This window comes from Carcharodon carcharias, chromosome 33, assembly GCF_017639515.1.
Source record: "Carcharodon carcharias isolate sCarCar2 chromosome 33, sCarCar2.pri, whole genome shotgun sequence".
In the NCBI taxonomy this organism is placed as follows: Eukaryota; Metazoa; Chordata; class Chondrichthyes; order Lamniformes; family Lamnidae; genus Carcharodon; species Carcharodon carcharias.
In genome coordinates, this window is record NC_054499.1 from 8,899,521 (window position 1) to 8,917,217 (window position 17,697).

The 17,697-nt window shown below is 46.3% G+C and overlaps 2 protein-coding genes across 2 annotated transcripts in view; both read left to right on the plus strand.

The window, feature by feature from the left end:
• Positions 1 to 11,492, plus strand: part of cntrob (centrobin, centrosomal BRCA2 interacting protein) — a 40,641-nt gene extending 29,149 nt beyond the window's left edge. Inside the window, exons 17-20 of the mRNA XM_041179035.1 lie at positions 107 to 292; positions 4,282 to 4,420; positions 5,917 to 5,995; positions 8,625 to 11,492. Coding sequence (XP_041034969.1) covers positions 107 to 292; positions 4,282 to 4,420; positions 5,917 to 5,995; positions 8,625 to 8,771 — 551 coding nt within the window. The 3' untranslated portion in view covers positions 8,772 to 11,492. The remainder of the gene's footprint in view (positions 1 to 106; positions 293 to 4,281; positions 4,421 to 5,916; positions 5,996 to 8,624) is intronic.
• The window catches only part of LOC121272235 (retinal guanylyl cyclase 2-like), a 70,179-nt gene continuing 61,437 nt past the window's right edge, over positions 8,956 to 17,697 (plus strand). The window contains exons 1-4 of the mRNA XM_041178762.1: positions 8,956 to 9,105; positions 13,960 to 14,046; positions 15,498 to 15,517; positions 17,069 to 17,688. Of these exons, the coding sequence (XP_041034696.1) occupies positions 8,956 to 9,105; positions 13,960 to 14,046; positions 15,498 to 15,517; positions 17,069 to 17,688 (877 nt within the window). The remainder of the gene's footprint in view (positions 9,106 to 13,959; positions 14,047 to 15,497; positions 15,518 to 17,068; positions 17,689 to 17,697) is intronic.

The window sequence follows — 17,697 nt, forward strand, 5'->3', positions numbered from 1 at the left end:
AATCACTGAAATTCATATGCTTCACAATCACATGGCAAGCGAGCTGGGGAGAGTCTCTCGTTGTGGGTTTGTCCGGTTCTAAAACACGCAGTGTTTCCCCTTTCAGGAGGTTCTCCGGTTTTGCGGGATTGCTCCAATATCTGGGAGAGCACCGGGCCCCAGCTGATGAGAGAGTTACCCATCGTGCAGAGCAGCAAGCCTTCCAGCAGCGCTGTGCAGAAAATGAAAATGAATCCCTCGGAGGCTGTTCTGTTGCAGCGGGTGCTAGGACCCCAAAGCCCTCAGAAATCAGGTGCGAGCAGGCCGTGTTTGTATCTAGTGAAGAGAGCGCCGGGACGTTTAAAGTGAAAGAAAACTTGCATTTGTAAATGGCCTTGTGACATCCCAAAGTGCTTTCCAGCTAACCAAGCAGTAGTCACTGCTGTGGTGCAATAAGGACGGCAGCTAAATTGTGCACAGCAAGCTCCCACAAGCAGCTTAAGGCACGGCTGCTAATGTTGAAAGGAATGGTCAGTCAGCGCAAGAGGTGATGTGTGAACTGGACTTGGTGCGAGTTAGGATGTGGGTGGCAAAGCTTTGGATGAGCTGAACCTTTGTTTGTCCCTACAACCACACCCCCCCTCCACTTCTCTCTCTCCGCCCCCCCCCCCCCACACACCTTAAACCAGCTTATATTTCAACTCTTTCTTGGACTCGAACTCAAGTTCTGTCGAAAGGTCATGAGGACTCGAAACGTCAACTCTTTTCTTCTCCGCCGATGCTGGCAGACCTGCTGAGTTTTTCCAGGTAATTCTGTTTTTGTTTTGGATTTCCAGCATCCGCAGTTTTTTAGTTTTTATCTCTGTGTTTAATTGACTGCCACTGCTCTTCAAGAAATGCCTACCTCCTTGAAGAAGTTCTGTTCTTTTCTGCGACAAGATTTCCGTTCCTCTCTTTTGCCTTGCTTACCTTCATTGCTTTCCATTTCCCTCCTGGTGTTTGACAAGGTGTTTACTAAAACCCGCTTTCACAGCCATATCTCCTTTCTCATTGACTGTCTCCGTCTCCGACTTACCCCACGTGGATTTCAACTGAAATTCCACCCCTCATGTTTCGAACCCACCCAGGATTATAGGTATCTCCGGGACATAAAACGTTTCTCGGACTGCTGTTCCCGTCACATTCTGAAATCCACACTCAGTGCCATGCGCCGCCATATGAACACACTCGACCTCTCCCTCCAGCAGCACCGCCGTACCCTTTTTCAAAGCTGCGCGTGCCCCTAGTTTCATTTTATTCTTCGTCTCATCCGACGCCTCAACAAGAAACTTTTTCTCTTTCTCTCAAGTGCTAAGGAACGCAAGCTCCAACAACTCATCGACACCAACACCCATCTAGGACCCTCCACCCCTGCCCGTCCCTCCGTCCCCACCCCATCTTCCAATCCCAACCCCAGCCGTGTATTCACTATACCCCCTGACCTTCCCCTCTCTGATGCTGAACGTTCAGTGCTCAGCAAAGGACTTAGTTTCATACCCTTACGCCCTCACCTCAATGAATTTCGGGCTCAGCATGATGCTGAACTCTTCTTCCGTCGTCTTTGTCTCCGGGCTCACTTCTTTGGGCAGAAGTCCTCTCCCAGTTCAACGGATCCTTTTACCCATCTCCAATATTCTCCCTCCACCTGGACCCCTCCCTCTGGATTCTTACCTTCTCTTGATCTTTTCATTGAGAACTGTCGGCACGACATCAGTCGTCTCAATTTCTCTGCTCCTCTCACCCATTCTAACCTGTCTCTCTCTGAACTTACTGCACTCCATTCTCTCAGGTCCAACCCTGACATTGTCATCAAACCCACTGACAAGGGTGGTGCTGTTGTCTGGCGCACTGACCTCTACCTCGCGGAGGCTGAGCGTCAACTCGCAAACACTTCCTCCTACCTCTCCCTGGACCATGACCCCACCACTGAACATCAAGCCATTGTTTCCAGGACTGTCACTGACCTCATCTCCTCTGGGGATCTTCCTCCCACAGCTTCCAACCTGATAGTCGCCCAACCTCAGACAGCCCGCTTCTATCTCCTACCCAAAATCCACAAACAGAACTGCCCCGGTAGACCGATCATCTCATCTTGCTCCTGCCCCACAGAACTCATTTCTCGTTATCTTGACTCCCTTCTCTCTCCCCTTGTCCAGTCCCTTCCCACCTACATCCGTGATTCCTCTGACACCTTACGTCACATCAACAATTTCCAGTTCCCTGGCCCCAACCGCTTCCTCTTCACCATGGACGTCCAATCCCTCTACACCTCCATCCCCCACCAGGATGGTCTGAGGGCTCTTAGCTTCTTCCTCGAACAAGGCCCGAACAATCCCCATCCACCACTTCTCTCCTCCGTCTGGCTGAACTTGTTCTCAAGCTGAACAATTTCTCCTTAAACTCCTCTCACTTCCTCCAAATAAAAGGTGTGGCTATGGGTACCCGCATGGGCCCCAGCTATGCCTGTCTCTTTATGGGGTATGTGGAACATTCCTTGTTCCAGTCCTACTCCGGCCCCCTTCCACAACTCTTTCTCCGGTACATCGATGATTACTTCGATGCCACTTCATGCTCTCGTCGGGACTTGGAAAAATTTATTAATTTTGCTTCCAATTTCCACCCCTCCATCATTTTCACGTGGTCCATCTCAGACACTTCCCTTCCCTTCCTTGTCCTCTCTGTCTCAATCTCTGGTGATAGACTGTCCACCAATATCCATTACAAACCCACCGACTCCCACAGCTACCTCGACTACAGCTCCTCACACCCCGCTTCCTGTAAGGACTCCATCCCATTCTCTCAGTTCCTTCGCCTCTGTTGCATCTGTTCCGATGACGCCACCTTCAAAAACAGTTCCTCTGACATGTCCTCCTTCTTCCTTAACCGAGGTTTTCCACCCACGGTCGTTGACAGGGCCCTCAACCGTGTCCGGCCTATCTCCCGCGCATCCGCCCTCACGCCTTCTCCTCCCTCCCAGAAACATGATAAGGTCCCCCTTGTCCTCACTTATCACCCCACCAGCCTCCGCATTCAAAGGATCATCCTCCGCCATTTCCGCCAACTCCAGCATGATGCCACTACCAAACACATCTTCCCTTCACCACCCCCTATCGGCATTCCGTAGGGATCGCTCCCTCCGGGACACCCTGGTCCACTCCTCCATCACCCCCTACTCCTCAACCCCCTGCTATGGCACCACCTCATGCCCATGCAAAAGATGCAACACCTGCCCCTTCACTTCCTCTCTCCTCACCGTCCAAGGGCCCAAACACTCCTTTCAAATGAAGCAGCATTTCACTTGCATTTCCCCCAACTTAGTCTACTGCATTCGTTGCTCCCAATGTGGTCTCCTCTACATTGGAGAGACCAAACGTAAACTGGGCGACCGCTTTGCAGAACACCTGCGGTCTGTCCGCAAGAGTGACCCAAACCTCCCTGTCGCTTGCCATTTTAACACTCCACCCTGCTCTCTTGCCCACATGTCTGTCCTTGGCTTGCTGCATTGTTCCAGTGAAGCCCAACGCAAACTGGAGGAACAACACCTCATCTTCCGACTAGGGACTTTACAGCCTTCCGGACTGAATATTGAATTCAGCAACGTTAGGTCGTGAGCTCCCTCCCCCATTCCCACCCCCTTTCTGTTTCCCCCTTCCTTTTTTTTCCAATAAATTATATAGATCTTTCTTTTCCCACCTATTTTCATTATTTTTAAATATCTTAAAACCTTTTATGCTCTCCCCACCCCCACTAGAGCTATACCTTGAGTGCCCTACCATCCATTCTTAATTAGCACATTCGTTTAGATAATATCACCAACTTTAACACCTATGTGTTCTTTTGTTCTATTGTTGTTGACATCTTTTGATGATCTGCTTCTATCACTGCTTGTTTGTCCCTACAACCACACCCCCCCTCCACTTCTCTCTCTCTCTCTCTCTCTCCGGCCCCCCCCCCCCCCCCCCCCCCGCCCCCCACACACCTTAAACCAGCTTATATTTCAACTCTTTCTTGGACTCGAACTCAAGTTCTGTCGAAGGGTCATGAGGACTCGAAACATCAACTCTTTTCTTCTCCGCCGATGCTGGCAGACCTGCTGAGTTTTTCCAGGTAATTCTGTTTTTACCTTTGCAGGGGTTGAGGGACCAAGCCAAGAGATTGTCGGGGCTAGTTGATTCTAGTACAGCCACTGTTATTTTATGCGTTTGAGATAGTGCTTTGAACCCTGTCTGACATGTTGTAAGAGACTTTTACCTTTTTGTGTAGGGTCTGCGGGTGGAGTGCTATCTCCTAAACAGATTGGAGAGCTCTCGAGACTGTTGAGCATGTACCACAGCACTTCCAATCGACCAGCACCGGCCTTGGATGAACTCTTCACCTACCTGAGGGGCGTGCAGCAGAATGGGTTTGTACAAGCCGCTCTCTCTGTGCCGTGGCACATTGGTGTTACAAAAGCTCTCGCGATTATAGCTCTCTACCTCTGGTCGTATCTACAGTTTTTAAAACGCTCAGCAGAGGTGGCGGCATCTGTGCCGAGAGAAGAAAGAGTTCACGTTTCGGGTCGGTAACCTTTCGTCAGAGCTGACCGTCAACCCTGAAACGTTAACTCTGTTTCTCTCTCCACAGATGCTGACAGACCTGCTGAGTATTTCCAGCATTTTGTTTTAATTTAAGAATTCCAGCATCCACATTATTTTGCTGTTAGTTTTATTTAGCTTCTTCTATACATAGAATTACGGAACGTTTCCAGCACAGGAACAGGCCATGGGGCCCACCTGCTCCATGCTGGTGTTTATGTTCCATTTGAGCCTCCTCTTATCTCCTCTTCAACTCACCCCATCAACATATCCTTCTACTCCTTTCCCTAAAATGCAGCTATACTCTTCACCTCAACCACTCCCTGTGGTAGAAAGTTCCACATCTGAGGAATAGGGAGTAGGTGCATAGATACATTTAAGAAGAAGCTGGATAAATACAGAAGGGAGACAGGGATAGAAGGTTACGGTGATAGGGGGAGATGAAGAAGGATGGGAGATGGCTCATGTGAAGCAGAAGCCCTGGCATGGACCAGATGGGCTGAATGGCCTATTTCTGTGCTGTACATTCTATTTTTTTTCTTCTCTCATGGGATGGGCATTTGTTGCCCTTCCCTAATTGCCCTTGAACTAAGTGGCTTGCTCGGCCATTTCGGAGAGCAGCTGAGTCACCCTCATTGCCCTGAGTCTGGAGTCACGTGCAGGGTAAGGAGGGCAGATTTTTTTCTCGAAAGATGGCTTTTCTCAACAATTGATGATGGTTGCGGTGTACTGAGACTTGCTTTATATTCCAGCTTCATTCGTTGATGTTAAATTCCCCCAGCTGGGATTTGAACCCGTGTCCCCAGAGCATTAAGATAAAAGCAAAATACCGCGGATGCTGGAAATCTGAAAAAAAACAAAAATTGCTTGAAAAACTCAGCAGTTCTGACAGCAACGTTAACTCTTTCTCTGCACAGATGCTGTCAGACCTGCTGAGTTTTTCTAACTGTTTTTGTTCCTCAGACCATTAGCCTGGGCCTCAGGATTACTAGTCCAGTGATATTACCACTACACCACTGCCTCCCTTATGTAATTGCATTTAAGTGTGTGACCCCCCCCCCCCCACTATTTTAGAATTGAGTGAAATGATATTTTGATATTTTTACGTAGACCCTGGGGACACTCAGAATTGCCCTGGAGGCTATTCCCCCCCCCCCCACTTTAAAATAGTTTTTTTAAGGATTGCTGCTAACATTGTAATGCACAGGGCACTCTGCTGAAATTACTAAAATCTTAGTGCACCCACATACACACCATCCATGCTGGACTGGTCGGGAGTGAACCCTGCTCTGTTCTAACCGCCTCTCGTGTTTTCGCTTCACAGGCCAGAAGGGCCGGAGAGTATGGCCGCATCTGCTCGAAGAAACCTGGATCAGAAATTAAACCTAGCGGCCAGGAGAGAGGTGAGTTCCCCACTGGCCTGAGGAGTGGGCAAGAATTGGGAGATCGGGCCATAATAGCCATTCACCAGCTCGAGCAGAAGCTGAGGCGAGTAGCACAAGTGCCACTTAGGGGAAGCTGGTTAAACACGAGGGAGAGAGGAATAGAAGGAGAAGTTGATGGGGGGCCGGGAGGAGTCTTGTATGGAGTATAAACACCATCGTGGAGCAGTAGGGCCGAATGGCCTGTCTCATTGGCATGTAGCCTGTAAGTAACCTGGGACTTGATCATTATTGAATTGACAATGCCCTGCTCAGCCAGTTTAGTTTACGTGCCTGAAATGTATTGAATATTTAGACTTATTTGCCATGTTACTGATGTAGGGAAAGGCCAAATGATTGAGTACATCTTCCTAAGACACATCAATGAATCTGCTTTCCTTAACATCCACTTGAGCTGTATCTTAATCCCCTATGACTCTCCTGTTCCATTATTCCTTTATTTCTACCATACCTTCAACCACTTATCTAATTTATCCTTGCATGTTGACATGGTTTCTGCTTCAGCCACGAACTCCAATTGTACCAGAAAGGCAAAGTATTTAAAAAATCTGAACAACGGGTTAAAGAAGCCATTTCATGCTGTTACTATGCTGTGCAAGTGGTAGTTTCCACTAACAGGATGTTGCCGTCAGCCCAAAAAGATGTTCTGCCTATCTCACAATTGACCAACGTTTGTGTATGAACTTCAATGCAAGTGTGATGCCTGGTACATAGGCTGTACGTCTGAGTGATTGATTGATCGAATCAAACAGCGTGTTCCTTCGGTTGTTCCCGCACTTACAAAACCAAAACAAAACTCCTATTATTGGATGTGATTCTGCAATTGGACAGCACTTGCTGAACAATCCTGAGTGCGCTAATAGTTACACTAACAGCCAATTTAAGAAAATCAGTCAAGCTTGTAACGTGGCTCACTTACACCTGCTAGAAGTGACATACATTCATATGCAGGGACCCACTCTCTGCAAATAATTTGTTCAAGCCTTGAGTTTTTTGAATTACCTGAGAGCTTAGGGAGCCTATAGTTCCCCATTGCTTTCCCCAGGTCAGAGCCTCGGCCAATCAGAGTTGACTTCCCAACCAATTCTGTAGTATAAATTGTTGTGATTGAAATTTGGCACTCTTGAGTTTGTCCTGATCAGTGCAAAACAGCTTCAGAAACTAGTCTTTTTGTTCAGCAAAGCTCTGATTAGGCATTTCTGTCTCAGTGTAAAGGAAGTTCCTCCTGCTCTCTCCCCTAAATCTTTCACATTTAACCTTACAGTCATGTTTCCTTGTTCCAGGCCAGCCTACCACTGAAAGCAGTCTGCCTTTTCCACCCCCATCTCTTCATAGTTTTAAAGCGACTCTACGAAGTCATCCCTAATTTGCATCGGCAATTTTTCAAGCCTTTGTTTGCATTTCCTCATACCAGGCAGCATGCTAATAAATGAATGATTGCTATTGTCTCAGCATCGTTCCTACAGTGTGGAGCTCAAAACTACTCACAGTACGGCAACTGTGATTACACTAAGCTTTGGTGTACACTCGCCACTACATCGCAACAATAACCATCTGTGATTTATCATAAATTGTGCTATAAGACCTTCCATATTATAAATGAGGTCTCATGGTGCAGTGGGTAATGTCCCTGCCTCTGAGCTGGAAGCTCTGGCTTCGAATTCCACCCCAGGACCTGATGGCCAAGGAAGGTGCATTTATAACGTGGCCAAACGGGTTGATTATCGATGTGCAAATCCTTACTGCCTGCCATTGGCATATGCATTGGAAGAGTGGGAGAGATTGCTGGTCAGCCATGTGATGGATAGAAAGTTGGAGCCTCTACCATCACTATCCGTAGCTCCAGATTACGTGTGAAAGTAAATGTTGCCACAGCAACTCTGACTTCCTGTAACGCACCATATTAAAATGCTAATTGCTGTTTAGTGCTGTGGACTTGCACCCAAACCCACTTCACCCTCAGGACAGTGGACTTTCACCCGTAACCCTGGGCTGGATTCATCTCCCTGACCCCAGAGATGAGAAAATATCATTCTCCACCACCTCACTGTCTCGATCTCTGGCTGCTGTGCCCTAATTTTTTTTCTGAGGCATGTAACACTTTTTATATTGTGCTTTTTACAAATTTACCCATGCCTAATTGCCCTTGAACTGAGTGGCTTGCTAGGCTATTTCAGAGGGCAGTTAAGAGTTAACCACATTTTTTTTACTCCTTCGTGGGATGTGGGCATCGCTGGCTAGGCCAGCATTTATTGCCCATCCCTAACTGCCCTGTTCAGAGGGCATGTAAGAGTCAGCTACATTGCTGTGGGTTTGGAGTCACAAAAAGGCCAGAGCAGATAAGAATGGCAGATTTCCTTCCCTAAAGTGAACCGGATGGATACGCCACTTGATAATGGCTTTTGAATTCCATATTTTATCAATTGAATTTAAATTCCACCAGCTGCTGTGGTAGCATTTGAATCTGTGTCCCCCCGAAGCCTGGGCCCCTGGATTACTAGCCGAGTGATGTTACCTCTGCGCCACCATTTCCCTTTTCCAGAGCGTTAATATCTGTTTGATATTCTCTACCCGCGTTTTTTCTTTTCAGGGTTCATCAGCGCAGAGCAACCAGAGACGGTTCATGGCAAACAAGACGGTGACTGAAAAGAGCACCAATCCTGGCAAACCAGGGAAGAAACCTGCACCGGCCACCCAGCCAGGAAGCAAAGGAGGCAAGACGGTGGTCTGGAGATGAGTAGCGACAAAGCTAGTCACCGAGACTGGGGAATACATCCAGTGACCAATCAATCCCAATTGCCCTGGTCTGGTCAGTGTAGCCCCCCACTCCCCAGAAGCTGGGGTGGGGGGAGTTGGCAAGACATTGGACTTTGTGATCGAGTTTCTCCGTGTGGTCAACTTTGCAATGAAGGGTTGAAACAATGGTTTTCAATGCTGGCTTGCCACACCTGGCACTGGGCATTCAAACTCAACGGGGTAAGCCCATGATGTCTCTGCCGACTTCAGGTGTGCCAGATAAAAAGCTTCAGGGCGTCGACAGCACAAGCTCAATGCAGCTCGCTGCTGAACTAGTAACGGGAGGTGCTGAGGGTGGCGCAGGTTTACATGGTGCCGCCTGATGCACGTTGATGTGGTTGAGTATAGTGGTCTATATCCTCCACCTAACTTGCGCTACACTTCATGTCCCAAATTTAAATGGTGATAGCTCTGTCTAGTGTGCCACATTTGAATTGTAGACATTTGAACCACAAAGGGATGAGATATTTCATCAAAGGCTGCTCACCCCAGCAATCGGCTGTTCCAGACAACCTCATCCCACCCCAGTAATTACTCTGCATCACAGCGTATTGTGTGGAGGAGTTAATGTACTAGTGGGCGTACTGTTTAGCAATAACCTCCAATTCCTAGCCAAGCAGACTATTGCAAGAATTTCTTCCTGCTTTACTGTTTACATTTACTGTTCTCCCATTTCAGTTTGTTTATAATCTTGTTTTCCTGTTTAATTTTGAATTAAGAATCTGAATAATAATCAGTGCCCTTTTGAACTACCCATGAAAAAATTTCTCCTTCCTGCATCTGTTTCAACGGACTGATTGATTGATTCTTCCTCCCTTTCTCCCTATGCATACCTCTCTCTTTCTGGCCCTTTCATTTCTCTATCAGCCTCCCTTGCTGTGCTGTCAAACTTGCGTTTGGACAAACGCTGTGCTGCGACACCACAGCTGTGTCCTGGAGAGAGGAGTCTGGCCCAAATAACCATCCTCCTCCGTCTTTACCTTGTGAAATGCTCCCATACCATTTTTACACCACCCCCCCACCTCCACCCATCCATATTCATTTGTGTTCACTCTTACTGATACAACCAACCTGTTAATTCCTGTGACCACGACTTCTAAGTTTAGAGGAACTTGGGGCTGTGCATTTAAATTTTTTGAAAAATAAGCATAACCGCAAACAGCAATAATTGCCACATCAGCGGGTCTAATTTATTTTTATAAAGAATATTTTTCTGTGATGCTTCATACCTTTACGAACAGCTTATGATAACTGTATCATTGTGTCGACCTTCACTGGTAGTACAGCTGAAACGTAGTCTTGGGCTACATTCTCGTTAGAATACTATGGTTGGGGTTTTAAGTCCATTTCCAGTATGTGCTTCTGTTCTTTTATCCGTTCTGGTTGCAGCATGACTGCAGTAGTTAATTTAATGAAGGGTGGCATTGATTCCATTTTGTTTCGTGTGAAATGTGTCTTAATATCTTGAGGCTCATCACGTGAGGGTAGGATGTTGTATTTTTTTCAATATATGAAATGTTAGCCAGCTGTGCTGTACTGCTAGCTTGTAGCTGATTGTGGGTATATACTTATTTGACACTGGTTTACAGGCTTGTTTTACAGTCCATTTACTTATATCAGGAGTTAAGTTTAGGTTAACATTCGGTGCTAGTTGGCTCGTTCTGCTCCTGCTTCCCCAGGGTCCCAGGACCTGCCAGCCATTTTCTCAACATATCCACATCTTCCATAATCACCAAAGGGCTTTACCTCTTGTATTTAAATGCCTGGCGTCATGATAACATTTACTCTCAAGTGTAGAACTTGCGGGAAGGTCAGAGGCCATTGATGGATCTAAACCTTGTCCAGTATTCCGACTTACCCAGCAGCTCACCAGACTTGGGTGTTGATCTCATGCTCCAAACATAGTTTGCTTACTGTGAAGTATATAGTGTTAAAATGGACCCCCATGACCAAAAAAATGTATATTTTTGTTTCATCCTTTAAAATCATACAATTGGAAAACAATAGCCGATCATTTCAGGCTAACACCAGCCCTTTGAAGGCGCCATGTATATTAAATGCAGCTGTCAGCAGCACTTTGTTTATTTTTTTGGTGTTGCTTCTGGTTTCTGTTAAATTCTGAAAACTTCTGGGGGATTTTAAAACCCACATGATGTACTTGGGCATTTAGAGTAGATGATAATGACATTGTACCTAAAACTTGATTGAGAAGCACAGGCGAAAGAATGCATCGACACCTTTTAATCCCTGCAATACTCCGGTCCCTGTTCCGTGTCCCCTGTATCCAAATCATTGGTTTAATTCAACTCTGCTTGCTTGGAAAGGACTTTAATAGACATCTGAAATGTAGCTAACAAACAATGTAAAGAAGCCTGTGGTCTTCCTATGCAGTTTCCCATGCAAATACCTCCAGGGTGCCAAATCCCAAATCCTGCACTATTTAATACTGTATGTAAGCACTTAATATATATGTATATGTTCCACAGGCTTTGTGTGACAGTACAACTACATCCCCTTTTATCTCTGTTGATTTTTTTCAACTTGCATTTGCTGTGTATTGTATCTTTATCCAACTGACTGTTTATATTTGTGTGTGTGCCTGTGCATTTTTTACAAACTTAAATGCCTTATTTTAATATGGATTTTATATAATAAACTTTTATGGAACTTTTTAACAAAAAAAAACCTATTAACGTATCTGTATTGTTCTGAATTCAAAGGACTTGGGTGTTGTCTTTTGCCGGCCACCGGTATCTGTTTTGCGACACCTTCAGAATCTGAGAATCGAGTGTGGCTGAGGGGACTAAGAGGTTACTGATTTCCCCAATGCCTGACTTGGGTTTAAAAGCCTGTAGGTTGTAGGAGATGCAAGAGGTCGAGGGGATGGGGAAATTAGGGGTAGGATGTCACATGTTGAACGTATTGGCCCTGCTGCTCACACAAAATTACTAGAGGGCTGAAACCCTTCCACAGTGTTACTTTCAAGCATAAGTGCATCAATACTGGGTCTGAAGTTTTGGCGTTTCAACCCCAGACTAAGATTTTAACCTTAATCTATGCTGACACTCCAGGTTATTTGCCGCTTTTTTTTTGCTTTGTTCTTTTTGGGTGTGGGCAATGGTGGCAAGCTTGGCATTTATCACCCATCTCTAGCTGCCCTGTGAAAGTGGTAGTGGGCAGTCCTCGTGTGGATGCGAAAGAAAGACCCACACTTAGGTTTTGCCTTTCAGGATGTCCCTGAGCACTTTACCACCAATGAAGTACTTTGTAAAGGGTCGGCACTATTGCAATGCCGGAAGCATGGTGGCCAGATTTGCGCACAGCAAGCTCCCACAATTGACAATTAACTAGGTATTGGTTGGGGGGATAGCTCATTGGTCAGGACGCTTTGAATAGTGGGATCTTTTATATCCGCCTGAGCAGGCAGATGGGACCCTGTTTCAATGTCTTGTCCAAAGCACGGGGCCTCCAAAGTTGCAGCACTTTTGAGTATTGCACTCAAATGGCACCTTGGATTTTTGTGCCCAAGCCTCTAGAGTGGGCCTTGAACCCACAACCTTCTGACCATGAGGCGCAACTGCTACCCATAATGAAGGAACAAACAGTTGGATAATATAACTAATGCTGCAGCCCGCTAATAGCTCCATGTTTTCCACTTACCCATGATTGGTCGCCTTGGGCAAGAGACATGACCGGGTAGTTTTTTTAAAAATCAATTCACGGGATGTGCATCTTATTGGCAAGTCTGACATTTATTGTCCATCTCTAATTGCCCATCCCTAATTGCCCTCGGAAGTGTTGCTGAGCTGCTGCCTTGAACTGCTGCAGTCCATGTGGTGTAAGTCCACCCACAGTGTTGTTGGGGAGGTAGTTCCACAATTTTGACCCAGTGGTAATGAAGGAATGGGTGATATATTTCCAAGTCAGGACGGTGAGTGACTTGGAAGGTAAGGAAATATGGTACCTGCTGTAACTTTTATGATGTGTCAAAGTGCTTTACGGCCAATGTAGTACTTCTCGATGTGTAGCCACTATAATAACGTAGGCAATGCAACAACTAATTAACACCCTACAAGCTCCCACAAACAGCAAAGAGACAATTACCAGTTAAACTATTTCAGTGGCTGAGGGCCACTGATGGCACTCCAATATAACGGGCCCAAGGTCTCCTGACTCGTCAACGTTGGAGACCCACATTTCGAACACTCTCAGTGTATCCATGTAACTAAACCGCAGAACTGGATTCCATTCCTTAGTTGGTAGCACCTCCCAAAGACTGACACTCCCGGTGCAATGCTGAGAGGATGCTGCACTGTCTTGGGTGCCACCTTACAGAACAGGCATTAAATTGAGGCCCCGTCTGCCCTCTGGGAGACATAAAAGACCCTCGCAGCCACTGTTTTGAAAAAGAGCAGGAGAGTTATCTCGAGTGTTTGTGTCCAACATTTATCCCTCGACTAACTTCGTCGGAAAAGAAAACTCTTGTCTGGTCATCTTCGTGTTGCTGTGCGTGGAAGCTTGCTGTGTGCAAATTTGGCTGCTGCGTTTCCCACACCACGACAGTGATTAGGTTTCAAAAACTATTTGATTGGCTTGAAAGTGCAGGGGGACGTCCTGAGGTTGCGAATGGTGAAAGATTTCCTTCCTCCTCATATTTGACATTTGTAACTAATTACCCCTCCCCCCTACCACTCCTGCTCTGAGACGCTCGGAATATCTCCTGTAATCTGCTTAAAATCAAAATTAGTGGTAGAGAGCAAGGATTAAGTAATAACAGGAACTCCAAAGCAGTGGTGATCCTCGCCCTTCTGAACCTGACGTCTTTCTCTTATTCTTTTCACTATTGTGTTTCTCCCCTGCTCCTTGTGTCTGGCCTCTGCTGCTTCCCCCGGCCCCAGTAAGGGGAAAGGGGTGCTGGAGAGGCTGAAACAGGCCAGCGTCAGACGCCTGTTCCCAGTCTCCCCTTCTAACCCCCAAGCTGCTGGAATCCCTGATCATTCCCCTTTCTACAGGTCTGGATCTAGCTGGGGAAATCTGCTTTGCTCACTAGTTTGCACAGGTGAGTTCTGTTGTAATTGCGTAGACTTTAGTGAGCTTGCTTCGTAAAAATAAGTCTATTTTGTTTGCAGAGTTTACCTGAACAAAACAAGAAATGTAATATTTGTAACAAGAAAATACAGAGAAATATCAACTTGGACCTTCGCTTTGTGTGGAAGGTGGGCAATGAAGCTTAAGTTTAAACATAGTTGAGGATTTTATTTGTTTTCTTTACATATAAAATTAACCATTGAGTTGTTTTTTCAGAACCTGTATAAACCTCAGCCAGGACTCTATCACAGGTCCCAAGCATAAGGGGAGATTGGAATTGCTGCCAGCAGTATATGTAGTTTCACAACCCACCGGACCCATGGTCAGTCTTTGTGAACAGATGTAGAACCATCAAAATATGTTTGTACATTGAATCAATAACAATCCAGATTGCCTAGTTGGTGAAATTAATCTAGAACAGCCCTGATGTGTTGGTGAGAATGAATCTAGAGTGATCCAGATGTGTTGGTGAAATTGATCTAGAAGAATCCAGATGCTGTCTTAACTAATCTGGATCACTCCAAGTGTTGTGTTTGGATACTGAGTCTAGCATAATCCAGATGTGTAGAGAATGAACTTACAGGAGGCCCAATATTGCATTGGTAATGAACCCAGAGCAGTCCAGATGGGTTTATAAAATGAATCAAGAACAACCAAGTGTTGGGTTGCTAAAATGAATCTAGAACCATCCAGATTTGTGTGCTGGAAAATGCATCCAGAACAATCCAGATGTGCTGGGGTGATTAATCTAAAACATCTAAAGTTGATGAGTTGACAGAATGAACTTCGAACAGTCCTGATGTCATGCTGGCCAAATGAATCTGGGACAGCCCAGATGAGCTTGCGAAATTAATTTAGAAAAATCCAGTTGTGCGTGGGGAGTGAATCTAGAATAACCTGGGGGGTTGCCTGCAAATAACTCTAGAACAATTGAGCACTACGCTTGTAGAATGAATCTAGAACCGTCCAGATTTTTCTGTTGGAAAAATTCAGCCAGAACAATGCAGATGTTATGTCGACAAAATTAATTGAGAACAATCTAGATGTGTTGCAGAAACTAACCAGAACATTCCAGATGAAGTGTTGACAGAATGAAGCCAGAGTAATCCAAATGTCGTGTTTCCTTCATTACAGCAGTGACTACACTTTGGATGTATTCCATTGGCTATAAGGTACTCTCGGATGACATGAGGTTGTGAAAGATGCTATATAAATGAAAGTTTGTTGCACTTATTCTAAACCAAATCTGCCACACTTCTTGTATCTCATATCAACATGGGAACACTTGCAGTAGGAGGAATCCCTGGCTATTTTTTCATGGCCCCTCTGTTTCCCTTTATCCATATTTAGGCAACTGTTTCTCCATCTTTGTGTTTACATTTGAGTCTTCCTTTATCCCATGCTTCAGAAAGAACAGTTGGTCTGCTAACAATCAATCCTGTTAGTCTGCAGTTGGACCAGTCAAATCAAAGACCAGGCTCCCAAGTACTGTAGCAGTCTGAAGCTGTGACAATGGATTTAATGTGAGAATTTCAATCAAGTTAAATGGAAGAGTTTCTAACTGCTCTAGTGAGGACAGCAAGCTCTGATATTTTGCTTGCATGATATACCACAGAAGAAGATTGTGATCAAATAGTTGTTTGGCAGAACAGAACTTGGGTACTTCTGAAAAAAGAGACATGTTGAAGTTTTTCGTCTTGCACTCATCAGGACAGCTACGCAAGATAAACCGACAGTAAAGATTGTATCAAACAGCACGCCCCTTCGGCTGTTCGCCACGGGCAAAGTACCGACTGTATCCAACCAGCTGGTGCTTACAAAACTCAAAACATTGTATACAACATTAGATGCGATTCCGCAATTGGACAATGCTTGCTAAACAACCTTGATTGTGCTAAGGATTACACAAAACCAATTTAAGATTACCAGTGGGGCTTGCAATGTGGCTCACTTACACATGCTAGAAAACACACATATTCATACACAGGGCCTGTCCCTTTCCGACAGGAGGAGCATGTCCAAGCATTATGCAGTTTCCAACTAAAAATTTGGGAGGCAGCCATTCCCTGGTTCATTCCCCATGCCAATGCCTCGACCAATCAGAGTCCACCCGCCTCATTTGAATTTGAAACAAAAGCTTGGCAGTTAACTGTTCTTTGCTGTATTCCCCATGGCAATGCCTCTACCAATCAGAGTCCACTTGCTAACCAATCAGCACTCTCTTCTCACACGGTATAAATTGTTGTTCCCTTTACTGTTGGTTTACCTTGCGTGGCTGTCCTGATGAGTGCAAGAAGAAAAGTTTCAATAGCATGTCTCTTTATCAACAATACTCAAGATTATGATCCTAACATGGAATAAAGACTTGCATTTCTATAGCACCTTTCCATACTTCAGGACATCCCAGAGTGCTTAATAGCCAATGAAGAGTAGCCACTGTTGTAATGTAGGAAAAACAGCACCCAGTTTGAGTACAGCAAACTCTCACAAAGTGCATTGTGATAATGAACAGAAAATTTGTTTTTTTTTATTATTGACATTGGTTGATGGATAAATATTGGTCCAGGACACTGGGGAGAACTCCCCTGCTCTTCTGTGAAATAGTGGCTGTTGGATCTTTTACATCCACCCGAGATGGCCAACAGGACCTTGGGTTAATGTCTCAACCGAGAGATGGCATCTCTGAGAGTGCTGCACTTACCCAGTTCTGCACTGGCAGTCTTGACCTTGATTTTGTGCACAGGCCTCAGGACTGGGATTTGAACCCCCGACCCTCTGGCTCGGGTGTGAGGGAGCTACTCAACTGTGAGACAGCTGGCATTAGGATGAAGGAAGGACCGAGGGAGGCAAGTTCCGCAGTTGAAGTCTTGGGAAGGGTATTTGCGATTGAATTAACCCTCCTCATTCTTGTCTTTCCACTGAAGGTTTCCACGGTGTTTCAGGAAACTCCCATCTCTTCTTCGGAGTGTGAGGGAGCTGCCTTACAGCTGATGGAAGGGCTTTGAAAGAGATCGGCAAGGCCTGGCGAGCGTGGATGATGAGATTTGGCTTCTGGAACTTCCTTCTCTGGCTGTCCAACCACCCGAGATGGATCGGCGGAAGAGTCCGCCCCACAGGCAGCCAATGGGATTGCAAAGAGATTCAACTGGCGCTTCTGATTGGCCTCTGCTTGCCCCTCTGTGCCCAGTTGGCGACTTTCAAAATTGGCCTGGTAGGCCCGTGGACCTGTGACCCCACCTTCTCCAGGGCACTGCCAGATGTTGCTGCAAAGCTAGCCATTAACAGGATAAATACGGATCCGTTTTTGAGTCCAGGATATTGGTACGATTATGTCCTGCTCGATGAGGATTGCCAGACGGCCAGAGGCCTGGCTGGCTTTGCCGGGCTGGAGCATTACGCCTCAGGTTTCATTGGCCCCCTGAACCCCGGCTACTGCACGGCTGCCGGCCTCTTCGGCAAGAATTGGAACAAGCCGGTCGTCTCCTGGGCTTGCCTCGACCCGGAGCTGGACAGGGGCGGGGGCTTCCCTACCTTCGCTAGGCCCATCCCCTCGGCCGCCAGGGTCTTATTCGACGTCCTGAAGCACTTCCGTTGGGCGCGCGTGGCTGTGGTCACTTCGGAGCAAGACCTGTGGGTGGAGACAGGGCAGGAGCTGGCCAACTGCCTGCGCCACTACAGCCTTCCTGTTGCCTTGGTGTTCACCATGGAAACGGATGCCGAGGGAGCTGCAGAAGCTCTGAGGCGTATCAAGCAAGTGGACAATGTAAGAGGTAGGAATT